Raw genomic sequence first — 26,045 nt, forward strand, 5'->3', positions numbered from 1 at the left:
GGAAGTGCTGAGGCCAGAGGCGGGACCTGAGCCCAGAGGGGGCCCGGGATTGCGGAAGTGTTGTGAGGAGGGTCTGGCCGCTCTTGGAACGCAGTGTTATTTTGGAACAAGTTCCGGAAGAGAGGCTGCTGCTTGGGATCGCAGAGCCACCAGCCTGCGCACGTTTGGGGCTACACCAGGCGCGACTCGCCGTCGCCGCTGTTGGTCCTCTTCCCGCGTTCCTCTCCAGGGAACCGCCTCGGATATCCGCCATGGCATCCCCTCCGTCCAACCTCCAGGTATCACTGTTCTCTCTCCTCCTGGAGAGCCCGACCCGAGGGGAGGCGCGGGCGGGGGATGGGGAGGAGGGAGGAAGCGGCCGCGCCCCTGGTGCGGGGCGGAGGAGGGCGGCGCCCTGGCCCAGCCGTTGGTGGGAAAGCCCATGTTGTCCCCCTGCTTTCGGGGTGTCCCAAGCCCATTGGCTTTATGAGACTCTTGACTTTTGCCGAAGCTTCCTTTTTCTCTTCAAACCAGCCGCGTGTGAACCACACTGGGCAGAGCTGTGAACAGATGCTTCAGTGTAAGGGAGAGTGGAAAGAACGTAATGTTTTGCAGAGCCCCGGACCAGTGGGAAATGGGGTCCTACAGCTTAGTTTCGCAAGTTGGTATAGCAGAGCCCTTCCTTTCGAGCTGGCAGGTGAATAGAAACGTGAGAACAGCCTTGGAACCTGAAGAATCCCTAAATCCATTGGTCATAGGAGTTTATGTGCACGCTCCTGGGGCTCCCAAAACGTAGTGTGTATAAGATCAGGGAATGTTTTTAAATTACTTTGAGGCCCCACCTCACCTCTCCCACCTCAGTGAGCACGGTGTTTTGTACGTAAATCACGGAAGCCTCATTTTATACTTACTCATTAGACCTCCGTGGAACGGACATTGAGAAGTTTCTGAAAGCGTCTTCCATCCTCCGAATGCATGTGGGATGTCAGTGGGGTTTAGGACGTTGACTTGGCCTTGAGGACACCCAGTCCCCGAGGTCAGTTTGGGACCAAAGACTAGAATGGGACACCTGTTTTGAAGCCTTGTCTGAATCTTGCAGTAATTCGTTAAAATGCATTTGTTGAGCGCCTGGTACAGGCACCAAGGATAATGCAGGAGCTGCTTAACCCGGGATCATTGATCCTGAAGAAAGAGCTCTGAAAGTAGACTCGTTTCAATAGAGACCAGAATTTCACAAAAACGAGTGGAGGGGGAAGGGGCTTGCTTGGAACTTTTATCTTGAAAATCCACCCAAAAGATTATGAAAATGAATGTTTATAATCTTTCACAAATTATGAAAATTGCAACTGTGACTTATTTTCTTACAATGATGAATAAGTCCTGTGTTGGTTCATGTATCTTTTCCAACAAGATTTCATTAAACGATAATACAACAATCTTAATGATAGTTTTTTTTGTAGCCCCATTCAGAGAGGGTCTTTTGATAAACGTACTTGGAAACAAATATTGGTCACTTGATAAAAGTATTGTTCCTTTGTGGATCAAAGGTGATTTCTTTCGAAATGCCCATCTTATCATTCTTGTTGGTTTGTCAGTTAACTAATTTCATTCTACTAGCTCTTCGTCAAACATTGTATGTGATTTGGGCACTCTGCAATATAATTTTCATCCAGTTATTGATAACATTTTTCTTTTGGAAGATTTTCAGTTCGTTCTGTAATCAGTTTGTATCATGTTTGAATTGGATTGTTGGACATTCTTCAGTGAATCAGCTAGAGATTGAGCCATATAAAAGGCATAGTTGCTAATGTTAATGGGGAGAGATACTGAGTTATAATTCTAGCAGTGGTTAGTTCACAGGTGCACGTTCTCATTCAACCTTTTCAACCTTCTAACCTGGAAAATTGGATGAAAAAGACTCCAGTAACAAATAACTGTCCCACCAAACAAGGCAAAAAAAATTCCTATAGCCAGATGCTTATAATCTTATCAGAGGAATGCTTATAATCTAATAGAGGAAAATCAAAATTACAGAATAATGTAATAAATGCTGTAGTAGAATTAGAGGTTAGTATGGAACGGCAGAAAGGAAGGGCATACATATCTAACTCTTTGAGGATAGAGGAGAAATGTTCCACAGAGAAGGTGATTGTGAGCTTAGATGAAGTGAGAGGTACTGACAATGGTTGTCTACCTGGTGTTTGATGTGATCTCATTTAATCCTCAAAAAGCTATAAAAGATGAAATGTATTTCAATTTCTCAGTATAAGAAAGCGAAGCTTATTAAGGTTAGATATTCCCAAAGATGTACAGTTAATTAATGTTGAAGATACTCTTGAATCCAGGTCTGTCTGCTTACAGATTTGTACTTTTCTCACTACAAAATTATGCTTCCTTGAACAAGAAAGTGGGATTCATTCCAGGTAGAGAAAAACAACGTATGCTTCAGTCTAGAAGTGTAATAAACCTTGATTGGAGAGGGTTGGGAACAATTGCAAGTAATGCAGGATGCATAGAACTCACAAGTTTTCTCAGTCCTAAATATTTTTTTGTGTGTCTGCTGTGCCATGCATTTTGCTAAGTCTCGGGGAATCAGCAATTTACCAGCCCTGACTTCCAAGGGCTTATGTTTTGATTGGTCACATGTAAAGTGACTAATAGGATACTGTGTGATCACTGGAAGTATGTCCAAGAGGCTGTGGAAATCTAGAGGAAGCACAGGAATAGGCCACCTGGGGGTGTTGGGAAGGGCTTTCCAGCGGGAGGACCATGACAGCTGAGCCTTGGAGAAGCCGGAGCTTTACAGGGAGATAGTGGGATCAGGTCTTCCAGGTGGAGCGTATACACTGAGGCTGGAAGTCTGAGTCATCGGGGTTGCCCCCGTAGTTTGGTAGGACTGGAGCTGAGTGTGCAAGGTGGGAGGATGAGCCTACTCTGGCCATATCACCAGGAAAGGTGTGTGCCACACATCGGTGATTGGTCCTCATCCTGCTCTAGATGGGGAGTTGTAGATGGTAATATGCTCAGGTTTTTGTTTTAGCACAAACCTATCATGCCTACAGGGGACAACTTGACTTGTAGCAAGCCTGGAAGCAGGGGGACCACTTAGGGTTCCGTGTGATGGGACATAGTGAGGGCCAAAGTGGAGTAGTCCCTATGAGAATAAAGAAGAAAGGATTGATGAGACAGAAATTGAAGAGGAAGAATAGTCAGATTTGGATCTGCATTTAGAAAGTGAGGGAGGAGGGGCAGTCTGGGTTTTCTTTTAGATTCCTGGATTGGATATCTGAGTGGGTGGGCATTGCTTCTGGGATTACAAGAAGAAGCTCATATTTGGGGCCATGGAGGGGACAATCGAGAGGAAATGACCAGTGAGTAATTGGATACATGTGTGTAGAACTAGAGAGAGAGAGTTGGGCTGGAAATGAGGCTCTGGGAGTAATTAGCATACAGATGGTAGCAGAAGCTGTGGGCATGTTGGAGAATTTATAGACTAGGGAAAAACAGGGACCAAAGTAGAGTATCATTTCTATATTCTGTGGAATATCGACAGTTAAGAAGAGAGAGAAGGGAGCCGGAAGAAGAATCATTACAGAGTCAAGAGTAAAACCAGGAGAGAATGGTGCCATGAGGGACAAAGGAGGAGGCCCCGTTGACGTGTCTGTTATGAGGGTTAAATTCTGCTGTGTAGAGGGGGTTAGTAAGTGAGAGACTTGGCAGTCAGGGAGCAGGGAGCATTGATGCAGGAGGAATAAAGAAACCGAGATGAACTTGGGGTTCTCTTTGGGACTTTGCTGTGGAGATGGGAGGGGAGTAAGATGGTAGCTAGAGGGAACCTAGGAACTGAGGAGAATTATTGTGTTTTAGTTTGTGTTTTGAAAATATGAGTCTAAGGTATGTACATACATTTTTATGCTGAAGAAGGAAGGCCTCAACAAAATGGGAAAGGTTTAGTAGGGAGAACAGTCGAGTGGCATATGATTGATGGAGTCAATGTCACAGGAGGAAGGTTGGGACGGGTTCCAGAGCCCAGGGAAAAGAATTAGCCTTGATAGGCAGTCTGGGACATCTTTCCTCCTGAAAAAGGTGATTCTAGAATTAACCCAGTTTGCCAGGGTTTTCTAGTGTGGACATGTCATGGTCTCCTAATCTGAAAAGGACAGTCCCAGACGTTCCCAACCTTTATACTTCCATATTGATGACTGGATCCTGACTCATCCTGGGGTAATATATTCATTCAGTCTTGTGCCAGACTCTGTGCACGACTCTGGAATATAAAAAAGTGAACTCAATAGACGTAACTCCCATCCTCTTCAAGTTTATGTTCTAATGGGAGAGGACAGGCAAAAATAGAACAAAACCCACACGCACAGAAACAAGGCCCTGGAAGGATTAGAAACAGAAGAGTGATGTGTTTTAAAATTGAATAAATTTGGGAGTCATCCGCATAAAGATAATCAGCTGAAATTGTCAAAAACAGATTACATAGGGAAGGAACTAACCATAAAGAAGTGAGCCCCTGGCCAAACCCTGAGGAACCCTAGTATTTCTGCGTTGTGTAGCAGAGGAAGAGTCCGCAAAGCAGACTGAGCAGGAGCCATCAGAAGTGGGAGGAGAATTGGAAGGTGGTGCTTCGGAGATTTTGTAGAATGTTGTCAAGAGATCAAGATTGGAATGGAGCTGGCCTTTGGATCTGGCATCGTGAGAACCTTGCTATGAGCAGTTGTGTTGATGTGATAAAGGTCAGAAGCCTAGATGGGCAGAGCTAAAGGGTAAGTGGGAAAAAAGGAACCGGAAAGAGTAGAGGCTGCTCTGATGAGATTTTGGCTCCAAAAGGTAGCAGAGACACAGAACTAAGCTGAAGGAGGTTTTAGTGCCAAAGGATTTCTAAAGGAGGGCTATTTGTATGCTGATGGAAATGTCCAGTGGCAAGAAGATAGCATTTACCCATATGATACATTTAATTTGCATTTTACAAATAGTTATAATAAAATGCTATTGTGATTTAGAAAAAAAAGATGGATTTGTTTTAAGGTTGATTTTATTTATAAAAAATTTTCCATATGATTATTTACTTCAAACTTACACTTATGCTTTGATTTTGATGGTATGATTTTGCCTCTCTTCAAACAGAAAGCGATAGACCTTGCTAGCAAAGCAGCCCAGGAGGACAAAGCTGGGAACTATGAGGAAGCCCTTCAACTCTACCAACATGCTGTGCAGTATTTTCTCCATGTAGTTAAATGTAAGGCCATAGATTGGTTTTTATTTAAAAATACTAAAAGAAAAAATTACTCTGTTTCATTTACAAAAATTGAAATACGATGCCAGAAAATTCTAAACCATCAATTTGAAAAAAAAGAAAATCCCATTAGCTTTCTAGTGCTCAATCTAGATGGGTGTTACGTGCTCAGCTAACTAATGTACACAGCTACGGTATTAACAGTTATCACTTCGCATACCTGAACATATTAAAATGTCATAGTCAATGGAAATAAGTTTTTATTGTATTGGTCATAGACTCAGATTATCTGAACCCACTCATTTTCTAAGCATCTGTTTGAAAATACTGTTTTTGATATTTTATGTAAAATAGGCTGGGAAACATTTTTTTCATGTATTTTCCAAATATTGGATATTTACCATTTGCCAGGCACTGGGATACAACAGTGAGGGAAAAATCGTGCATCTTAAACCTAATGCTGAACATAGTGAGGTAAGATGTTTAAAAAGACATCTTTCTGGTAAACTTAAAGTAATTTTTAAGTAAAACAATTTAACATTTGGAAATTTAGCATTTTCTTTTGAGCTTCCCCATTTAGTTTTGAGATTTTTCTGTCAAGTTAAACTAAGAATGAATTCTAACATATAAGGTACATAGGGCTAATCCCATGTACTGCATATATTGTTGAAGTCTACTTTTCAGATAGCCCTCACAGAGGACTAAAGTTACTATATTGGTGGTACACAAAATATACGGGATTTCTATCACTTTTTATACTCGGAAATAAAGCTTATGTAGACATTAGTGGACATGGTTAATATTGTTTTACTTCTGTTTGTCTTATAATTCGTTTTGTCTGAGACAAGCAGCTTTCAACCATCTGCACAAAATGTAAGGGAAAAGTATGAAACCCACAGAAGATTAAATAATTTCTTCTTCTTATTTAACATCAGCTTAAATATCATAGGGTCTTGCTCAGATCTGTTCCTGACTCACACCCACTGTTGGCCTCCATCCTGCTGGAGGAAAGAGTGAAAAAGAGTTGGTAATCCTTGGTTACAATGAACTAGAGATGATCTTCCTCCCTCGCCCAAAATAGATGTTCCTTGTTTAAAAGTATACCTAAGAGCTTACACCTGGCTGTGCAGAATACTAATGGAAAAAATCTCTCTCGTTTCCCTTCAATAGATGAAGCACAGGGTGATAAAGCCAAGCAAAGTATCAGGGCAAAGTGTACAGAATATCTTGATAGAGCAGAAAAACTAAAGGAGTACCTGAAAAAGAAAGAGAAGAAACCACAGAAGCCGGTGAAAGAGGGGCAGCCGAGTCCGCCTGATGAGAAGGGGTGTGTATTTCAGAGTGTTAGATTTTATTGCATCTGATTAAAAGATAAAATTAAAGTAAGATAAAATTTATTTGTGAAATGAATTTCTTTTGTTTAAACTAGGTGTTGGCAAGCCATGATTCAGGGCCAAATCTGACCTTCTACCTGTTGCTGTAAATAAAGCTTTATTGAGATAGAGCCTCGCTCATTCGTTTACCTGTTGTGTATGGTTGCTTTTGTGCTGTACCAACAAATTTGAATAGTTGGCAACAAAGACTGTACGACCCAGAAAACCTGAAATATTTATTGTCTGGTCCTTTACAGAGAAAGTTTACTGACCCCTGGTGTACCGAGCTTAGGGGACAATACACCTCAAATGACCCTCCATGACCACTTAGTAGTAGTAGGAAAAAACATTTATAGGAATGGGACTCAATTCTTCACCCTCTGGCCATTATGTAATATTGAAGTGTAAAATTATAGGAATGATCTATGAATTAAATCCTTGACCAGTAATATCGACTCTATATAGTCCGTACTAATAATCACATGGACAACATAAAAAATAACTCCAATAATGTAAATGATTTTGGGGGTATTTTATGTAAAGTTTTTTTTATGTAATTTGCTTTTATTTTGTCGTTGTAAAGAAATCAACACAGCATAATTTATAAACATCAAAACCCAACTTTGGAATGTCTTTCCGAATGGGGGGTATATTGCTTACAGATGCAGAGCTTACTATTCAGTGTGTGGGGGCCAAATTCTGCTGAGCAGTGGGAACTAATTCTACAAAGATTCTGACCAGTGGATTGGTGCCCGAAGTGGTTCCAGGTGACAACATACTCTAAGAACATGAAACTCTGGGATGAGCTTATGTGTCCTGGTCAGGATTGAAGGCAGGCGTTTCTAGTGATCCATAGAGGATGTGATACTCGCAGTTCAGGGTGCACAGTGGCACAAGTTACTTAGCTAAGCCCCTGTGGGCACCAGGAACGCAGTGCCTCAAAGGCAGTGCTTTTGGGGGCCTGTGGCTACTATTGTTTTGAAAGATATGAACAATACAAAAAGTAGAGTTCACTAGCTGCTTCAAACTACAGGGAGGAGTTTGAAGAAACTTATAAGCTTAAGGTATTACATTCTCTGTTCGAGACATGGTCAGGGAACCAGGGAGTTTCTGTGCCTTCTGAGAATATTTTATCTTCTGTAGCTGTAGCATTGACATAACAAAAATCAGACCCCAGCTGATCTTGTGGATCATTGAATTTCAATAGAGATCCAGTTTCACGAGGTTTCATACGTAAAAGTCGGGGCATTTATTGGATGCCTGGGACTCCAAACTTGCAATGAAACCGTTGGGAAGAATTCCCTTGAGCTCGAGTGCCTGGACCTCCGACTGTCCTGGAAACTGCCTTGCCAGCAGAAACATCCTCTCTTCCCTGTATATTGCAGCTCTTCTGGTCTGGCTGGAAGACCCTGTAACGTTCTCTGCTGAGATGGCTGCCTAGCAAGAGGATGCCAGTTCTCCTGAATTGAACAGCGGGACCCACTTCGGCTAACTTAGGCAAACAGGGACTTATTATAGTGCATTCGCTTACAGAACTCAGGGGCCCAGAATCAAGCTTGGATTCCATACTGCTAGAAGAAATGCCCAGCTCCACAGCGCTCATTGTGGTAGGGACCCAGTGCTGCCAACTCCCGTGCCAAGTACTTCCGATGCCAGCAGCGGGCAGTGGGCCCTCTGCCACAGCTCCGTCAGCAAAGCCAGTGCTTTTGCCTGACAACCTCCTTGCGTGTAGCCCCCTCCTCAGTTGCTTGCTTCCTTCTTGGAGAACCTTTGGTCTCGTGGAGCCCTAGGTGTGAGGGAGTCTAGGAAGGGCAGTGTTTGTAAGCGCAGCCTGTACGGGACAAGCACGGTAGGGGAGTGAGTGTCAAGGGAATCAGTTTGCAGTTTCTACCTTACCCTTAACCCTACCATCCTGGGGAAACCAGGGCAGTCCCATTTGGGCATAAAACCTGTCAGGCTTGTCATCTACCTCTATGTCATATATTTTTAAAATGGTATAATACCGAATTTGTTTATCACTTTTTCACTCAACATTGTATAATGAACATCTTTCCAATAAACTGTTTCTGCATCATTTTTATTAAGATGGCAGTTCTATCATATGCTAATCCCTATAATTGAACGTAATTCTTCTGATGTTTTCCCCGTTTCGAACAGTGTGAGCATGCTTGTCCTTGTAGTCAAGTCCTTGAACTCAGTTTAAATTATTTCCTCAGAATAAACTCCTAGATATGAAATGTCCGGGTTGATCTTGTTCCGTGGGCTCAGTTCATTTTCGTCAGAAGCGTCACCCATCCTTTGGAAGCGCCAGACTAAGGGTTATAGACCTTCACACCTTAAAAAATTAACGTTGGGTTTTACCCTCCTGGTGATGGCTTCTTATTCTAATACGTGGTTTGCCTGGTCCTGGGGTTTTTATCGTTGTTTACAACTCTCCTGTAATTCATCTTAAATCTTTTTGTGGAACATGGTGTGGGGCATGCATTTGTGACTCCACACATATGTAGTAGGTCTGTCAGGAACTCAGAGCTAGTTCCTGACTTCATTCTGGTCTTTTCGCCCCTTTCCTGTTTATGATTCCACATTGATGGGTAATATGCCTGCTCAATAGTTAATATATTCTTAAAAGTAATAAGCATGAATTTTAATGTAAATGTCTTATTTTGCCACTTTAAGTTATTGTTCCTTCATTTTTGCCTTATTTTGATACCTATGAGTGATCATTTGAATATATTAAATTCTTTTTATTAGGAATGACAGTGATGGGGAAGGAGAATCTGATGATCCTGAAAAAAAGAAACTACAGAATCAACTTCAAGGTTGCTTTAGATTTCATTTTTAAATGTACTACCTTATTTAAAAAACAAACAAACCTTGTAGTGAATTGTCTATTTGAATTGCTTTCTTTCACCCACGTATTTAAATGAGTTTCAAGTTTCCAGTGGTCATTAGTTTCCAGTGGTCAGTCACACGCTGGCTTTGTTGAGACCATTTTCATAGGATTTGCTCTATAGGGTCTCTAATGTGTTGATTTTTTTTTCATGCAGTAAAAATATTGCTTGGTTTTATATCTGCCTTTAAAAGTCTGTCAATCAACTTACTTGCTTTCATTTTACCTTATTTAGAGAGGGTAGCATTTATACTGTTAGCACACTACCAAATCTGATGGTATTAAAATTTCCTGTCAGAGGAACAGAATGAAATAGGACTTATACTCTGCTTTTATTGCTGTTGCTGTAGCATATTCATTGGTGGTTTATTTCATGTTTCCTACCTGCTCTTTCTATCTGCTTTTTTATCCTGTATTTCTGTGCTGCCGTTTTCATTTATCTCTTTGCACTTTCTGTTTTTACCTTCCACACCTATGAAGCCCTTTAATTCTCCTCTTCTGTAGTCTAGTGGTATGATGGAGGGGGATAGATTTGGCTGTCTTCAGATCTGGATTCCACTCCAGGTCAGCTACTTAAATCTTGGGCAAGTTCCCTCAGAGTCTGAGACCCCCAGCTCTAAGATGAAAATTAATATTTTCCTTTCAGGTCTATTAGAGATTACTGACAGGGTGAAAACACCTAATATTATATCTGACAAATTCTAGGAACTCAACAAATGGTACCTTTGTATTTTTAAAAAGTCATCTATTTAATTACTGACTTCTTTAGTTACTGAGATTAGATTGTTCTTTGAGATGTTAGCTAATGCTAATGATTTTTCAAGTTGAATTTTATGAATTTAAATCTTGCCAAATAGAATGCAAAGCTGGCATGGATTTCCATTATAGAGGCTCAGCTTGAGTTAGTGAAGGGTAAATGTACCTAGCTTGGCCAGATCTTTAACCTTGCTGTATTAGTCTTCGTTTTGGTAATATTATTTCTGTTTCACCAACCTACTGGGATGCATAGGAGAATACTGTAAGGACAGTATCTTAAAAACACTACAGTTGGGGGTGGCCGATTAGCTCAGTTGGTTAGAGTATGGTGCTGGTACTAGCACCAAGGTTGCTGGTTCGATACCCGCATGGGCAGCTGTGAGCTGCGCCCTCCTTGGACTAAAAAAACAAACAAACAAAAAAAACACTGCAGTTAATTATATTTTCTTTTTCCCAAGTCAAGTTGTCCTTTCAATCTTAGTTGTGGAGGGTGCCGTTCAGCTTCAAGTTGTTGTTCTTTCAGTCTTAGTTGTGGGAGGGCACAGCTCAGCTCCAGGTCCAGTTGCCGTTGCTACTTGCAGGGGCGCAGCCCATCATCCCTTGTGGGAGTCGAACTGGCAACCTTGTGGTTGAGAGGACTCGCTCCAACGGAGCCATCTGGGAGCTCAGTGGCAGCTCAGCTCAAGGTGCCATGTTCAATCTTAGTTGCAGGGGGCGCTGCCCACCATCTCTTGCAGGACTCGAGGAATCGAACTGGCAACCTTATGGTTGAGAGCCCGTGCTCCAACCAACTGAGCCATCAGGGAGGCAGCTCATCTCAAGGTGCCGTGTTCAATCTTAATTGCAGGGGGCGGAGCCCACCATCCCTTGCAGGATTCAAGGAGTTGAACTGGCAACCTTGTGGTTGAGAGCCCACTGGCCCATGTGGGAATCGAACCGGCAGCCTTCAGAGTTAGGAGCATGGAGCTCCAACCACCTGAGCCACCAGGCTGGCCCTAATGAGGATATTTTTATGTACCAAGAACTTCAATGGTGGATGTAGTCCAATGACAGAAACTGAGTTTCCACTTCCTAGAGTAGTGGGCCACACATTTTGTACTTAATAAGTTTTGTTGCTCCGTGCCGAGTGGTCTTAATTCAGTTGTAAGGCAGAAAGCTTTTTTTCTATCTGTTCTTTTAGTTTTAGTGTGTTCCCTCTCTTCTCCAGCCCTGCAACACTCCCAAGTAAAAATTGGAGTGTATCTTTAATTTTGAAAACAATACAACCCAGTTTTTAATAATTTGTCTTTAAAAATCAGTACTGATAAGGACCAGAGAGGTATAAAAACAGAAATTTGTAAGACATTTCAATAAGGAAATTTATTTGGAATTTCAGGATGAAGTAGAATAAAGGAGTTCTAGGCTTTCATATCTGGGAGTCCTTTTTTCCATCCTTTAATTTAATGGTTTGCTGATGGATTTCATTGTACAATGTTTTTTTAGTTTTTCCTCTTTTTTTTCCTGAAACAGTATTTTAAATCTTTTACTTCTGTTTTAGGTTATAGCATTAAGTGTAATATTTGATGGTTAAAATTGAAGAGTTTATGATTTGAGTTTTCTGTTAGCTAAATTTGATATTCATTGACTTTTTTTGAGATTAAACAACATATTAGTGTAATGAGTAGTATAATCAAAGACTGGGTAAATTTGTATAATTGGAAACAATCAACTTATTTGGCTTTTATTTGCCAATAATCCCTGCCCCCTTTTTAATTTTACGAATCATTAAGCAATGTCTAGTAATTAAGATTATTTTTATCTAAAAATCTTTTTTCACTAAACATTCCAAAGTCACCTTTAAACTTTAAGGAAAAAAAGTAATAAGTTAAATGTGAAGATAAATTATGGCATACTTAGAAAATTCATAGCAAAAAACTTTAGTTGACCAGATGATGCCTATATACATATATATGTAAAGTAAATTTACTTGTGTTTAAAACAGATCCTGTCAGATGGTATAAGTATTTTCTCATTTAGCGTTACTAATCTGAATGGAACATAGAAAAGGAAAAGTGAATTGTTTTCTTAATTCATACTTAGTCTGAAGTTTTAGAATGCAAAAAGTGTTTATGGTTTTATTTTATTTTAATCTCTAGCTAAAGATTTTCATAATTTAGGGAAGTTGCAGAGTATATCTACTCTGAGAAAAATAGATAAATGATCTTTCCTAACAAGAAGAAATACCCGTAAAACTAATTTCATAGGAAATCAGTAGACTGTAAGAGGTGTTGTTTTGTTATAGTTAAAACAGTTACGTGTCACTTTGAAACACTGCTTAGTAGGTTGTGGTTGAGTAATTTCTATATACTGGAAAATTGGAAAAGCTTTTGATGAAAGATAAACTAGAAAGTTTTGCCAATAAGCTATATTAAAAGAAATCTTTTGTGGACTCTTACTGCAACAATTACTATGGCTTTTGACTATAACATATTCAAAAGCTAAGTTCTTTAAATAACTTCATTAATGTACACAAATTGTAAAGAGGTCTATTTAGAAACCAAACAGAAAGTTTGGCAAATCTCGGGGAAGTATTGCAGATATACAAGAGGACACTTTCTCTCTCTCCTCCATCATTCCCTTCGCCTCCCTTCCCTTCTCCCACCTGTCTGTTCATCTGTCTGTCTATCATGAAGTTAAGTTTCTTTCCATGGTTAAAGGAGACTATTAGATCACCAATTTGTTGGTGTTGGTTGTTTTTTTTTTTTGGGGGGGGGGAGTCCTTTGTTTGGGGGGGTTTTTTGGTTAAAAGGAGAAATAGTAGATCGACCAACCCCCATTGAACAAATACTTCCGACGCTCCAGAATTAGTGCATTAAACCATAACTACTTTGTGTAATGTAATGTTTGGTGCTTTTCCAAGCACTCTAGTTTTTATGTCATTTGACCCTTACACTCACCTGTCTCAGTAGTTTGGGCACATGAGATTACTTTCATTTCACAGTGAGGAAGCAGTGATAGGAAATTGACAATTGACTTACCCTGATTAAGCCACGCCCGTCAGGTTTCTGACTCCTGCTGACCACCCCCCGACAACTGCTTCCTCATCACACTATTTCAGAAAGGTTTTTAATAAATAAAACTTTTCCAGACAATTTTGTAATGTAGTTCTTTAACATTATTGCATGCTGTCTTCTAGATTTGATGGAATAGTCCTCCTTAATTGAAAGATGCCATCATTGTTTTGTAGGTGCCATTGTTATAGAGCGCCCCAATGTTAAATGGAGTGATGTTGCTGGCCTTGAAGGAGCCAAAGAAGCACTGAAAGAGGCTGTGATATTGCCTATTAAATTCCCTCATCTTTTTACGGGTGAGATGCCTTTTAAGAATTTGTTTGATGATTTTCCAAAACCGCATTGATGACTGAGGTAAAGAAAGCATTGTGAGTTCTCTTCACCATATCATGAATTATTATCTTAAATAAATTTTAAGGCAATAATATACCTCTACACAAACATACTTATTACATATACATATTTTTACTCTCCATACTGCAGAATCACCTAAGTGTCAACCAGTAGGGCTTAGGGTAAGTCAGCAACATGGAGTGGTATACTGTGCACTCATTAAAATACAGTGTACCTCGGCATTAAGAAACCTAGATCTGCTTTATAATTGACATGGCAGAATGTCCCTGTATAGTGTAAAGCTCAAAAAGCGTGTTATAAAGCATGTATAGTATGATTCCACAGTTGTCAACTAAATGTGTATTCTGAGAACTGTAGGCGGATTGACATAAAAATGTTAATGCACGCCTAGGCAGTAAGATGGCTGATTTTTACTTTTACTTTTGACTCGCATCTGAATTTTTTATAATGGACATGGACTAGTTTTGTTAGGAGTATTTTCATTTCTTACAAAGAGGAGTAAAAATTATTTCACGTTTTCCGATGAAGTGTGTCTCCTGTGGGAGCAGCAGGCAGCTCGCTACACTGTGAGGAGAGTATTGCTGACCCACCTTTGGGATGTAGTTGAATTACAGCTGCAGTCCTGGGGGATTTGTCTGGGCCAAACCATCCCTTCACACTGTCCTTTTTGGGACAGATAGCCTGTGTTTGTGATTTGGCTGTACCCACAGTCTAACAGTGAACAGGGTTTCCCCTTAAAAACAAGCTAGTCTATGTAGAGAGCAGATCTGATGTTGGCCTCACACCAAACAGGTCTAGGCAGTGATGTCGTGCTGAGCAGTGCTGAAGAGCAGAGCACTGTGTCCGCCTAGCTTCAAGGTACGACTTACAGACTAGCTTCAGGAATGTGAGATGGACAGTGTAAGAGCTGACATCATACCTTGTAAAGGTACACATACAGCTGAACTCACTTTATGTTAAAGTACTTATACCGGTGTTTCCCAAACCTGAGTCACTATTTGTGTCTCATCTTCATGAATTTTGTATATATATATAGGTCCAGTTATTTGAAAAACATTTTTCTTTAAATCACTTTTAGAGCAAACTTTTTATTAAAGTACTGCATAAAATACAGAAACATGCAGGAACCCATAAGTGTTCAGCTTCAAAAATTATCGCCAAGTAAGTACTCCTATGTGATCCTCAACAAGGTCAAAAAAGAATGGCCAGTAACCCAGAAGTTCCGCCTCTTTCCTCCCCAGAAGTAATCACTCTCTTGCCAACCACAGATTGTTTTCCCATATTTGAACTTTTAAATCACTTCACTTATTTTTACATAGTAACTTTATTTTACAAAACTGCTTTATGTCTAGTACAAATGGAAAAATTAGTGTTTTTCTAATACACATTTAGAAAATGAATTATTTACATAAAAAATATTTGTATACCACTAAAAGCACTTTATATTGCACCAATGGTATGTGTACCACACGTAAGGGAGCACTGACATAATTGCAGGCATTTAAAATAGCAAAACAGAATTCAAGTAAAAGTTGAGGCTTTCAGAAAAGTAAATATAACTGTTTCATTTTGCCATTAGTAATCTGTGTGTGTCATTCTTTCACAGACACTGTGTATCTATCCACAGTTTGTACTTAGCAGGTTTTTAAATGTGTATTTGATATTTTGTTGCTGGGTGTAAACCATCCTGGTTTATTTTAGGCAGCATTTTTATTTCTCATTAGCAAAATTGAGATACAAAGAATTGATCACTTGTTATATTTTGGCAAAACTAGTATTTAAGTTTGAGAGTCCCCTTATCATTACTGAGCTGTTTGAATGAGAGTGTGCTCCCTGTAAAAATAACCTGTGCTTCTTGTGGAATCAAGAATTGAACAGAACTTCACAAGGAGTCACCCAAACTGTGTTAGTTCCATTCCTCCAAAAGTCATAAATGTTTAAAAGAAAATATTTCCAGCTGCTCTTCACCTATGGATATAGTTTTTCTGACAATATTCTGATATCAAGCAGTGCACACAGTACGTGGTCAGGAGTGCTTTTTACCTGAACTAGACTGCGAGCCCATGGAGGGCCTAGGTGCTTTTGTGTTCGTGGTTCTCCGTCTGCACGTTTTGGTTTCTGTACATAGTGTTTGAATGAATGAGTGAGCAAGTGAATGAACTTCCTGTTAGAAGGGTTATATCCATGTAAACACTCTTGACAAAGCGGTCTCTGTCATGCGGGGTGGCCTGCGGGGTCTCTGGTCCCGCTCCCCACAAAGGAACACCCACAGAGCCATAGAGATACGGGAGTCATACAACTATAGTCTCACTGGCGGCTGGGTTGGAGACACAGGAGGCAGGAGCCACACGATCTGCATTTCACACTCTGCCACACTACGCGCTTGCCAGCCACCATCTTCTTGCTAGCCCCCATTTTCTGCTAGCGTAGCCACAGCAGTTATATTAGTGGCCAATGGCTCACTGGTTACAGCTGATGGCCATCCAGTCACAGTTGATGTCCATTTACTATCTCAGCCAGCACCTTTCCATGTGAGGCCGAGAGCCTGGAAACTGCTCTCTGGGGCTCTGTCCCCAAAGTCTCTAAAGAGAGCAAATAAAAATAAAAGACTTACCTTAAATTGATTTAATTTTTTTTATTCTACTGATAGCTTTAGAGTGCAAACTTCACAGTTTTCTTCAGTATGGATGATGTCTCTGGTAACTGAAATTAACAGTCTTGAAATTCTCATGTTACTTTTCTAATGCAAATTTTAGGCAAGAGAACACCTTGGAGGGGTATCCTATTATTTGGACCACCTGGAACAGGCAAGTCGTATTTAGCCAAAGCTGTAGCAACAGAAGCAAACAACTCAACATTTTTTTCAGTCTCTTCCTCTGACCTGGTTTCTAAGTGGCTAGGTGAAAGTGAAAAGTAAGTAATAAACTGACTTTTTTATTTTTTCTTTGCCTGGCGGTCACTATATCAGTCTGTAAAATAATAGTTTTCTTACATCCTTAATAGACATTCAGAAAAGTGATATAATATAGGTATTCATTTCACTGTCAAATCAGTCCCTTGTTTGGAATTTATTTCATTGGGAAAAGATAGTATATGTGTATAGTTTAGTAAATCTTAAAGTAAATTATCCAGTTATGTAGCATTCTTATTTTCTGGACCAAAACATGATTAGACATTTTAATCTATGGAGTTCCTGTAATATTGTATATTGTTTTGTTTTCGTCTTTTCATTAAGTGGTGTCATTTACTATTTTTTCAGAGACTGAAAGCTTTTATTTACTTTTAGGCTAGTTAAGAACTTATTCCAACTTGCCAGAGAAAATAAGCCTTCCATTATCTTCATTGATGAAATTGATTCTCTCTGTGGTTCAAGAAGTGAAAATGAAAGTGAAGCTGCACGTAGAATTAAGACAGAGTTCCTGGTTCAAATGCAAGGTAGTATCACTGACTTTTAAAATAGTTTCTGTTTATTACATAACATTACTATAACAATAATGGGGAAAAAATTCAAGCAGAATTTCTCCATTTTAACATACTAAGTGTTTCATTATGCCATGTTTCAGTCTGATTGTCTTTCATACACATACATATTTTTTACCCAGTTGTAATCATCTTGTAGGACTTGCTGGTATAAATAGTAAAGAGATGCATGTATTTGCTTATACCAGAAACGGTATCAGTAAAAGGAATATGTAGACTTCAAATGTAATATTTCAAGAAATATTTTGAAAAGAACATTAATAGTATTTGTCCATAGTCTAGGAGATTTGATTCTTGGGAATATTCGTGTCATATTCTAGTAATTTGATTTTGATTAAATAGTTTTTTTCAGAGAGAGACTCTCAAAATGAGGTACTTTAAGGTTAAAGCTTCACAATCTTAACAGAACGTATAGACGAGGTTTAAAGAACATTAAAATGATAAATTATTTAAAATATTTTGATGCAGGAGTTGGTGTGGACAATGATGGAATTTTGGTTCTGGGAGCTACAAATATACCCTGGGTTCTGGATTCTGCCATTAGGCGAAGGTATGATGCTATGATAAATATCTTGTTTCTAACAACAGATGTAACAAGTGAATAATAATTCCCGCTCTGTCTAGTGAGGAGGCATTCTGATAAGTTTTCAGAATTTTTTAACGTGCCCTAACCCTGTTACCCCCATGCCTTGGAGGAAGAGAGGCAGGCATCTGTTTCTGTTTGCCTGCTGTATTGAAGATACAAGATTTCCACACACTGGAATCTTTCACACTGGAAAATATAATACCTAACACTTACCTTTAGTTCCGATTAAGCTCAATAGGCACTGATGCTTCAGAAATTTACAAACATAGTTTGATATTTCAGTGAAAAACCTTCATATAAAACATCAGCAAAATGATATACATACAACTTAAAGGATTATAATCAAGATATATTTTCAGTTAAGAAAATAATGTCTACAATTTTTAAATTGAGTATGAAACTTGAGCTACACTAAACGTATAAGGTATACATTCTCACGACTTCTTACTGCATCACAATTCGCTGTTCCATTCATTTAGTTTTGCATGGTAAAAATTAACACTTAAGATTTTGCCACTTTTATCCCATCCATTTGATGGTTTGCTGGGATGCTAGATCACCATCCGATACCAAGAAAGGAAATGTGTTGGTTATTTTTGAAAAATGGCCTGTTTCTGAACTCGTCTCCAGAGATAATGGAAACTTTTTAGATTCTTCTCATTGCCTCAGAGAGTTACCTAGTGAAAAAAGTCATCTTCACAAACCACGTAAATTTTCCCTCATTGCTTCCTCCTCCCTATCTCCAAATACTGAAATTCTAAGAAGGCAAGCAATATTATTACTAAAACATGGTGTTTATTTATGATATAGTAGAATTATTTGTTCTGAATACCCATTACACCCATTACAATAAGTATGCATTTTCTGTAATAAGTACATGTTTATAAGATTTTGAGTAATTTTACTATTTTGAATTCAGAAAATTATTTTGTCATCTCCTATTTCATATTGTTAATTATATTGATCCTTTGATTGGGAGTTCAGAATATAATTCTATGGGAAACTAATCCTATAGGATATGTCGTCATGAATTCCAGACATAGAAACCCTATGGACAAGATAACCCAAAAATCTTGGGGGAAAGACTAAATCACTCCAAACTGGTTACCTGGCTCTTTTGGTTTGTTAACATGTTCTGGATATTTTCCCTTTATTTAACCTAAATATATACATTTAACTCGGACACAGGTGGGCCCATGTAACTTACTCAACTTAACTTTGCAGAAATGAGACTAAGTATCTTGTTTCTTCTTGAAAATATCCTAATTTTCAATTAAAATGAAATACATATAGTAACATTGTTGATGCAATTGTTTTTTCATTTTAAGATTTGAGAAACGAATTTATATTCCTTTGCCTGAGGCCCATGCCCGATCCGCAATGTTTAAACTGCACTTGGGGACCACTCAGAACAGTTTAACAGAAACAGACTTCCGAGAACTTGGGAAGAAAACTGATGGTTATTCAGGGGCAGACATAAGTATCATTGTGCGTGATGCACTTATGCAGCCTGTTCGAAAAGTACAGTCAGCTACTCATTTTAAAAAGGTAAGGCTCTTTTATCCATCCTCTCATACACATATATATATATAATACATATATACATATATATACATCTATATGTATGTATGTGTGTGTATATTATATTTAAATATATATTTAATTTTGTTGGGGAATATTGGGGAATAGTCTGTTTTTCCAGGGCCCATCAGCTCCAAGTCGTTGTCCTTCAGTCTAGTTGTGGAGGGCACAGCCAGCTCCAAGTCCAGTCACCATTTCAGTCTTAGTTGCAGGCGCATGGCCTACCATCCCATGTGGGAATTGAACGGCAATTGTTGAGAGCTTGCGTTCTAACCAACTGAGCCATCCGGCCACCCCTCCTGGCCGATCCTCTGGAAGCTCAGCGGCAGGTCGTTGTGTTCAATCTAGTTGTGGAGGGCGCAGTTCACTGGCTCATGTGGGAATCGAACCAGCAACCCTGTTGTTCAGAGCTTGTGTTCTTAACCAACTGAGCCATCCAGCCACCCCCTCTCCTATATTTTTAAAATCAAATTTCAAGACCATTATTGATTTTCAAGGAATTTTAGAAAGGTTTTAGTTTTGTATAATAAATAAATGGATTTACATCATAGACATATTTCCATTTCATTAAGAATAAGTTCTTGGGGCCAGCCCGGTGGCTTAGGTGGTTGGAGCTCCGTGCTCCTAATTCTGAAGGCTGCTGGTTCAATTCCCACATGGGCCAGTGGGCTCTCAACCACAAGGCTGCTGGTTCAACTCCTCGAGTCCTGCAAGAGATGGTGGGCTGCGCCCCCTGCAACTAAAGATTGAACATGGTACCTTGAGCCGAGCTGCCGCTGAGCTCCCGGATGGCTCAGCTGGTTGGAGTGCGTCCCCTCAACCTCAAGGTTGCCGTTTCGACTCCCGCAAGGGATGGTGGGCTGCGCCCCCTGCAACTAGCAATGGCAACTGGACCTGGAGCTGAGATGCACCCTCCACAACTAAGACTGAAACGACAACAACTTGAAGCTGAATGGCACCCTCCACAACTAAGATTGAAAGGACAACAACTTGACTTGGAAAAAATAGTCCTGGAAGAACACACTGTTCCCCAATAAAGTCCTGTTCTCCTTTCCCCGCTCCAAAAAAAATGCAATTAAAAAAAAATAAGTTCTTGAAGGAGATTTGACTTTGGGTGGCAAACACACAATGCATTGTACGGATAATGTGTTATAGAATTGTACACTTGAAACATATAATCTTATTTACCACTGTCACGTCAATAAAATTTAAAAAATGCTATAGCAAGAAACAAAAGTTCTCCCATAAAGTTTATTAATTAACCATTATTAATAGTCCTAAAATGTTTTAAAATTGTCTGTGCAGTGATTTTTGAAGTATTGTTTTGATGTAAATGTAGAAACTTAAATGTATAGTTAAACTCTTTGTAACCAGAACATCCTTCAGCAGAATCTGGTGTATCTGCACCTCATTAACAAAGTCAAATAGTAATAGCTAATATTGTTAAAATATTGCCCTGCCTGGCACTGTGTGCTATCTTTTTTCTTACTGTTTCATGGGTCTTCACAAAAACTACAGTGGTGCATACAGCCACCTGTTGATGGTTAACCTGAGATGTAGATGATAGCGTGATTAGACTGGGACTTGAATGGTAACAGTTTGCCAAGGTGATTTTTCTCAGGGTAAGGTGCGCTTCAGAATCTGAAGTCTCAACCATTCTGCTCTGTTTTGTCTGCATGAACAAGTTAAGCATACATGATTGAGTTAAGAGTTGTATAAAAGGACTTGGTCTTGGGATATCCAATTTCAGTAATAGCTGAGTAGGTAATTTGCCAACCTCTTGCTGAGGACAGCAGTACCCAACATTATTCCCGAACATAGATGTGAAAATCCTGAAAAACTATGAGCAAATTTAATCCAGCAATATATGACAAGACTAATATATAAAGACTAAGGTACATATGTATGTCTCTTATATAGCACAATAAAATAAAGTTTTTAAAAAATATTGAGCTTGAATTAAAACCTGAATTTGAAGCCTGACTCTACAATTGTATCTTCTTGAGCAAATTACTACATTATTTAAGGTTCATTTTTATCCTCTCTAAAATAGGGATGATAACACTACTTTGAACTGCTGTTGTGAGAATGAAATGAAGTAATATAAAATACCTATCAATGGTACCTTAATAGCCCAGTAAATATTACTCATCTCCTCTTCATCCATTTCATTACTGAGAAATATGGTAGGCTCAGGATCAGATTTATGCCACAGCCCTAGTACTTTCTCTTACATCCCCTTTGCCAGTTCCTTTCCTACCCAGAACTTTGCATTCACTTTCCTATGGTACATCCTGCCAGAAACAGCTTAAATGAAACTGCAGCCAGGTCTTGTTGGGAATAAAGGTGCAGCAGCCAAATCAGTTTTAACATCTCTCATAGTACATCTCTCTTCTGGCTCCATCCCTTCCTGCATCTTTCAGTTACCAAGAACAAGTTTGCCTGTTTGCTTTATTTATCAAATGTCTAAAGTACTAATCTGTGCCCAGAGGTAAACCAGAAAGTACAACAGTCAAAAAACGAAGACATAAAAATCCCTGCAGCTGAAATTTTTGTGGGGAAAGATAGACAAAAAATGCATGTGATCAGTAAAGTGAGAATATTTATTTCACCACACCTGCCTCAGTCCTGAGACAATATTTAAGATTGATTATTGTAAAACAAATATTAAAACAAATACGAAAGCAGCCCCCAATTTGATACAAATGTGTTACCATCTAAATATTTACATATGACTCTGTTACAAAGGTTCTCATTCTGGATGTTATTAAAACTTTAAATCAGTCATGCATCACAAAATTGCACTGGAATTACACTTAGCATTTAATTTTGTACTTTACATTTGAAGGAGGAGTTTTTGTTGAGAGACTGAAACATTCAGTAATTTCACACTAATAAAACCCTGCAAATATCACAGAAGTTTTCCAGCTATGGGAAATACAGAAACTTAAAGAGAATTTTTGAGTAGGTCTATTTTTGGTCCCTAGAATTATTACCATTTAAATAAGCATTAGAGGAGGGGGGAAATGAAATTGTAGCCACAGGTAACTTTTTTTTTATCTTAACTCATTTTCTTCCTGTGATCATGCAAATAATTCATTGTAAGAAATTTCAAAATATAGAAAAACATCAAGAAAAAAATTAAAGTCAAGCAAAATCTATCCTATTACCCAGAGATAACCATTTTTTGTTGTATATTTTATTTTTTTTCAAAAGTAAACATTTTAAGAAAATATGAAATAATAGTAAATTTTCAAATCTGATAATGGCCTAAATCTTAACATTTATTTAATTTGTCCAGATAAATATTCTAGATTACTGTTTATTCCAGGTTCAAGGACCTTCACAAGCTGATCCTAATAACATAGTAGATGACCTACTAACGCCGTGTTCTCCAGGTGACCCTGGTGCCATTGAAATGACATGGATGGATGTACCTGGGGATAAACTTTTGGAGCCAGTTGTTTGCATGGTTTGACATTTTGTTTGATTTTAAGAAAAATTTTAAAACATACTTTGTAATTTGTCAAAAGATAAAAATTTTCAGTTATGTAAGTTTAGCTAGAAAATGTTAGCATCATCAGGTATGCTTATTTAATACTAACTACTCACTTAAAAAGTTGTAAAGATTAATTGAACTTAAAATATAACAAATAATTCTTTAAAATGTTTTCTTAGGCTTTGAGGAAAATTTAATTTTAAGTGAATAAGCTTTTCAAAAACACCCGGGTTTCTGACTTTATAGGTCTTATGGCTGGGATATTATTAACAAATTGCTCATATATATTGCATAAATTACTGTCCAAACTTAAAAGTAGGATTGGTGAAAAATTTTTTTCCCTGAACCTCATATTTTGTAAAATAATCCAGAAACCCTAATTCATGTGTCAAAGTATTCGTAATGGTGTTTTTCTATTTTACTTCTCAGGGCTTCATAAAAAGTTTAAAGAATACAGTGCTTAAAAAAGTCTGAAACAAAATTTTTATTATAAAAAATTACATTTCTATAGTTCATATTGAAGGAATTAAAATACTTCATAAGACTTTATTATCCTGTAAGGCATGTTATTTTTAAGGAACTTAACTGTGATTGAAAGGTACATTTATTATGTTTATGTTTTCTTATTGAGATCCACTCAATTAAAAAAATTTTCTGCTTCAGTTAATAGATTTTGAAAGAGCTTTATGTCAATGAACAGTAACTTCCAGAGAAACTTTTACATGATATGTAGACATAGATATATAGATATATGTGTACATATATGTATGTATGTGTGAATGTGTACACACACACGTGTATTTGTGTGTTAGTTAACCATCATGCTTACCTGAAGTTATTCAGAAACCCGTTTTTGTTTCAATTCTTGATTTATTTATTAAAGTTTTGGTTCTTTTGACCATTTTTCCATATTTTTTACGATAGACATAGCCATAGCCTAGAACTTAATTTTTTAATGAATCCCTGATATTAGCATATTTTCTTACCGGTTCGATTAGTTGATTTTGATTAAATAGTGTTCTGTTTCACATAAGTGTGAGTGAAGGACTGCATCCCTTTTAAATTGCACTTGGAAAACTGTTCTCTTGTTTAAGGAAGAAAACCGATAAGGCCAGAAAAGAGATCAGGAACGCATTTTGGAGGGTCTTGATCCTCAGGCTGAGAGGACTGACTATTTCTGATGGGTAATGAAGAGCCATTGAAGGTTGTGACCAAGACAGGGCAAGCAATTGAATAGCATGCAGAGGAATAGCATGGTCAGCCATCCTTTAGAAGAAGAAGAGTTCATGGGCAGTAGCTTATGGTGTACTGCAAATGTTGAGACTTAACAAGTGGAAGTAATGATCATGCAATGATTGAATCTCTTACTAATACCCCTCCCCGTTTTCCCTGACAGTCGGACATGTTACGGTCGCTATCTAGCACAAAACCCACAGTCAATGAACACGACTTGTTGAAACTAAAGAAGTTTACAGAAGATTTTGGCCAAGAAGGCTAAACCAAAGACAAGGAGGAAGACGTTTACCGGGTGTATTCTTTCTTTTGTTGTGGTGTTTTTGCCTTTCTTGGGTGTCATTCAGATTGTTTCCAGTAAAACACTTCTACCACAGGGAAATAGAGATCTTACTTCACTGTTCCTTTAAGTTTTATGTGTACTTTTGCTCCATTACCAATTAAATGTTCCTATTAACAAAAATTATAAACTAATGAGTTAAGGAAATGCATGTGATATGAATGGCAAAAAATAGAAAGTGCCCAGTAAAAAGAGGATTAAAATGGATTGAGGTACAGATTTTTAAATTATTATGAATAGTGGTCTTTGTAAAGAGCATTTGTCTTTTTTTTTACTAAAATGAAATAGGGCTTCATATTTTGAAAAAATTCTTAAGCATCATTCTCATCAATGTAAATTTATTTACTTTATTAAAAATTAAAAATAATAGCGTCTTTACTCTCAGGGATGGGTAATAAAACAGCAAAGTGCACTGTGATTGGACTTGAAAGGTTATGAATTGTGTTCTGGCCATGGCTCTTACTGATTTTTGAGAAGTTGACATTTTTCTTTGTGTAGATTTAAATAATTTGTTAAAGACAGCAAGCTTTTATATTTAACTAAATAACACCATTCACTGTGCAATCTCAAGAGAAAGACTTTCTAAATTAGGCATTGTCTTTATCTTGAAGGAGAAAATTGTCTATTTCAGTGTCTTTTTGTAGCAAGATTGACCAAAAATGGTAGTGAATAAATATGTCCTTTTTAAATAACTGCCATGAAATACTGTAATGGGAACTTTTGCTAAAAGGAATGGTTTCCCTTTGGATTATGGGGAGTTTCTTGTGTGTGATGTGGAAGTATGCGTGTACATATATATATAATTTTTTAAATATGGGACGGCAAGGGTCTTGTCTTTTACCTTTTTAAGTTCAGGGAACAGTTTGTCCTGGCTACACGTATGTTATCAGTGTAAAGCTTTAGAAATGAGCTGCAGTTTTAATTATAAAATACAAACGTGATTATGTTACTTTAATATCTTCAAATAAAAAATCTGAGAGTGTGTGTTACACACTTTAGCATCAACACTTAAGTTGTGCCTTGTACATTTGCATTGGCTATACATGCAAAGGATTATTAGGTTAGTTAGAATGAGGTAGATTCCCTAATTCCTATGAAGTTCTACCTTGCAAATACTATAGGATGACTTGCATTTTAAAGTATATTTGCACATTTACATATTACTCTATATGGTTGCCTTTGGTTGTCTGTACAGATTATTTTTGTTGATATTAAATGGAAGTCATAGGCCTGAAACATGCTGTCGTTATGTGGAGTAAATTGATATAACCTACTATTGGCCATACTCTGTGTATGCTTCTTTATTTTGGGATCTTCTATATAGGAGAAAATACATCTACATTGATTAGATACAAAATAATTTTTAATTATTAAGAATGTATACATGAAAATCCTGTTCTTCAAGTTTTATGTGAAAGTTGGGAATTAACTTGGCAGACCAGTGCCGAATTGTTTGTGGATGTCTTATAAGGTAATTTATATACTTTATTGGCATCAGAATTATACGGTATTGCTATTAATTATGTCAGGAAGATTAACATACTATTACAATTATATACCAGTTGAAATCCACACTTTTTTTGTGAATCCGGAATTTCATTTGAGGAAGGTTTTACTTAAATTGATCAAATACATGACAAAATAGTATGCAAGTATGTTGTTGGTGATAAGTGGATACTTTA

At 38.1% G+C, this 26,045-nt stretch overlaps 1 protein-coding gene across 1 annotated transcript; it reads left to right on the forward strand.

Moving 5' to 3' along the window:
• On the forward strand, window positions 1–25,644 carry VPS4B (vacuolar protein sorting 4 homolog B). The gene is made up of 11 exons (XM_019729328.2): window positions 1–278; window positions 5,113–5,224; window positions 6,392–6,548; window positions 9,346–9,413; window positions 13,467–13,586; window positions 16,401–16,557; window positions 16,931–17,079; window positions 17,593–17,674; window positions 19,039–19,258; window positions 22,623–22,763; window positions 24,187–25,644. Exons 1-11 carry the CDS (start codon window positions 252–254, stop codon window positions 24,286–24,288), a joined length of 1,335 nt encoding a protein of 444 aa, XP_019584887.1. The 5' UTR covers window positions 1–251; the 3' UTR covers window positions 24,289–25,644.
• Window positions 25,645–26,045: the final 401 nt, after the last annotated feature.

This window comes from Rhinolophus sinicus, linkage group LG09 (genome assembly GCF_036562045.2).
Source record: "Rhinolophus sinicus isolate RSC01 linkage group LG09, ASM3656204v1, whole genome shotgun sequence".
Lineage (NCBI taxonomy): Eukaryota > Metazoa > Chordata > Mammalia > Chiroptera > Rhinolophidae > Rhinolophus > Rhinolophus sinicus.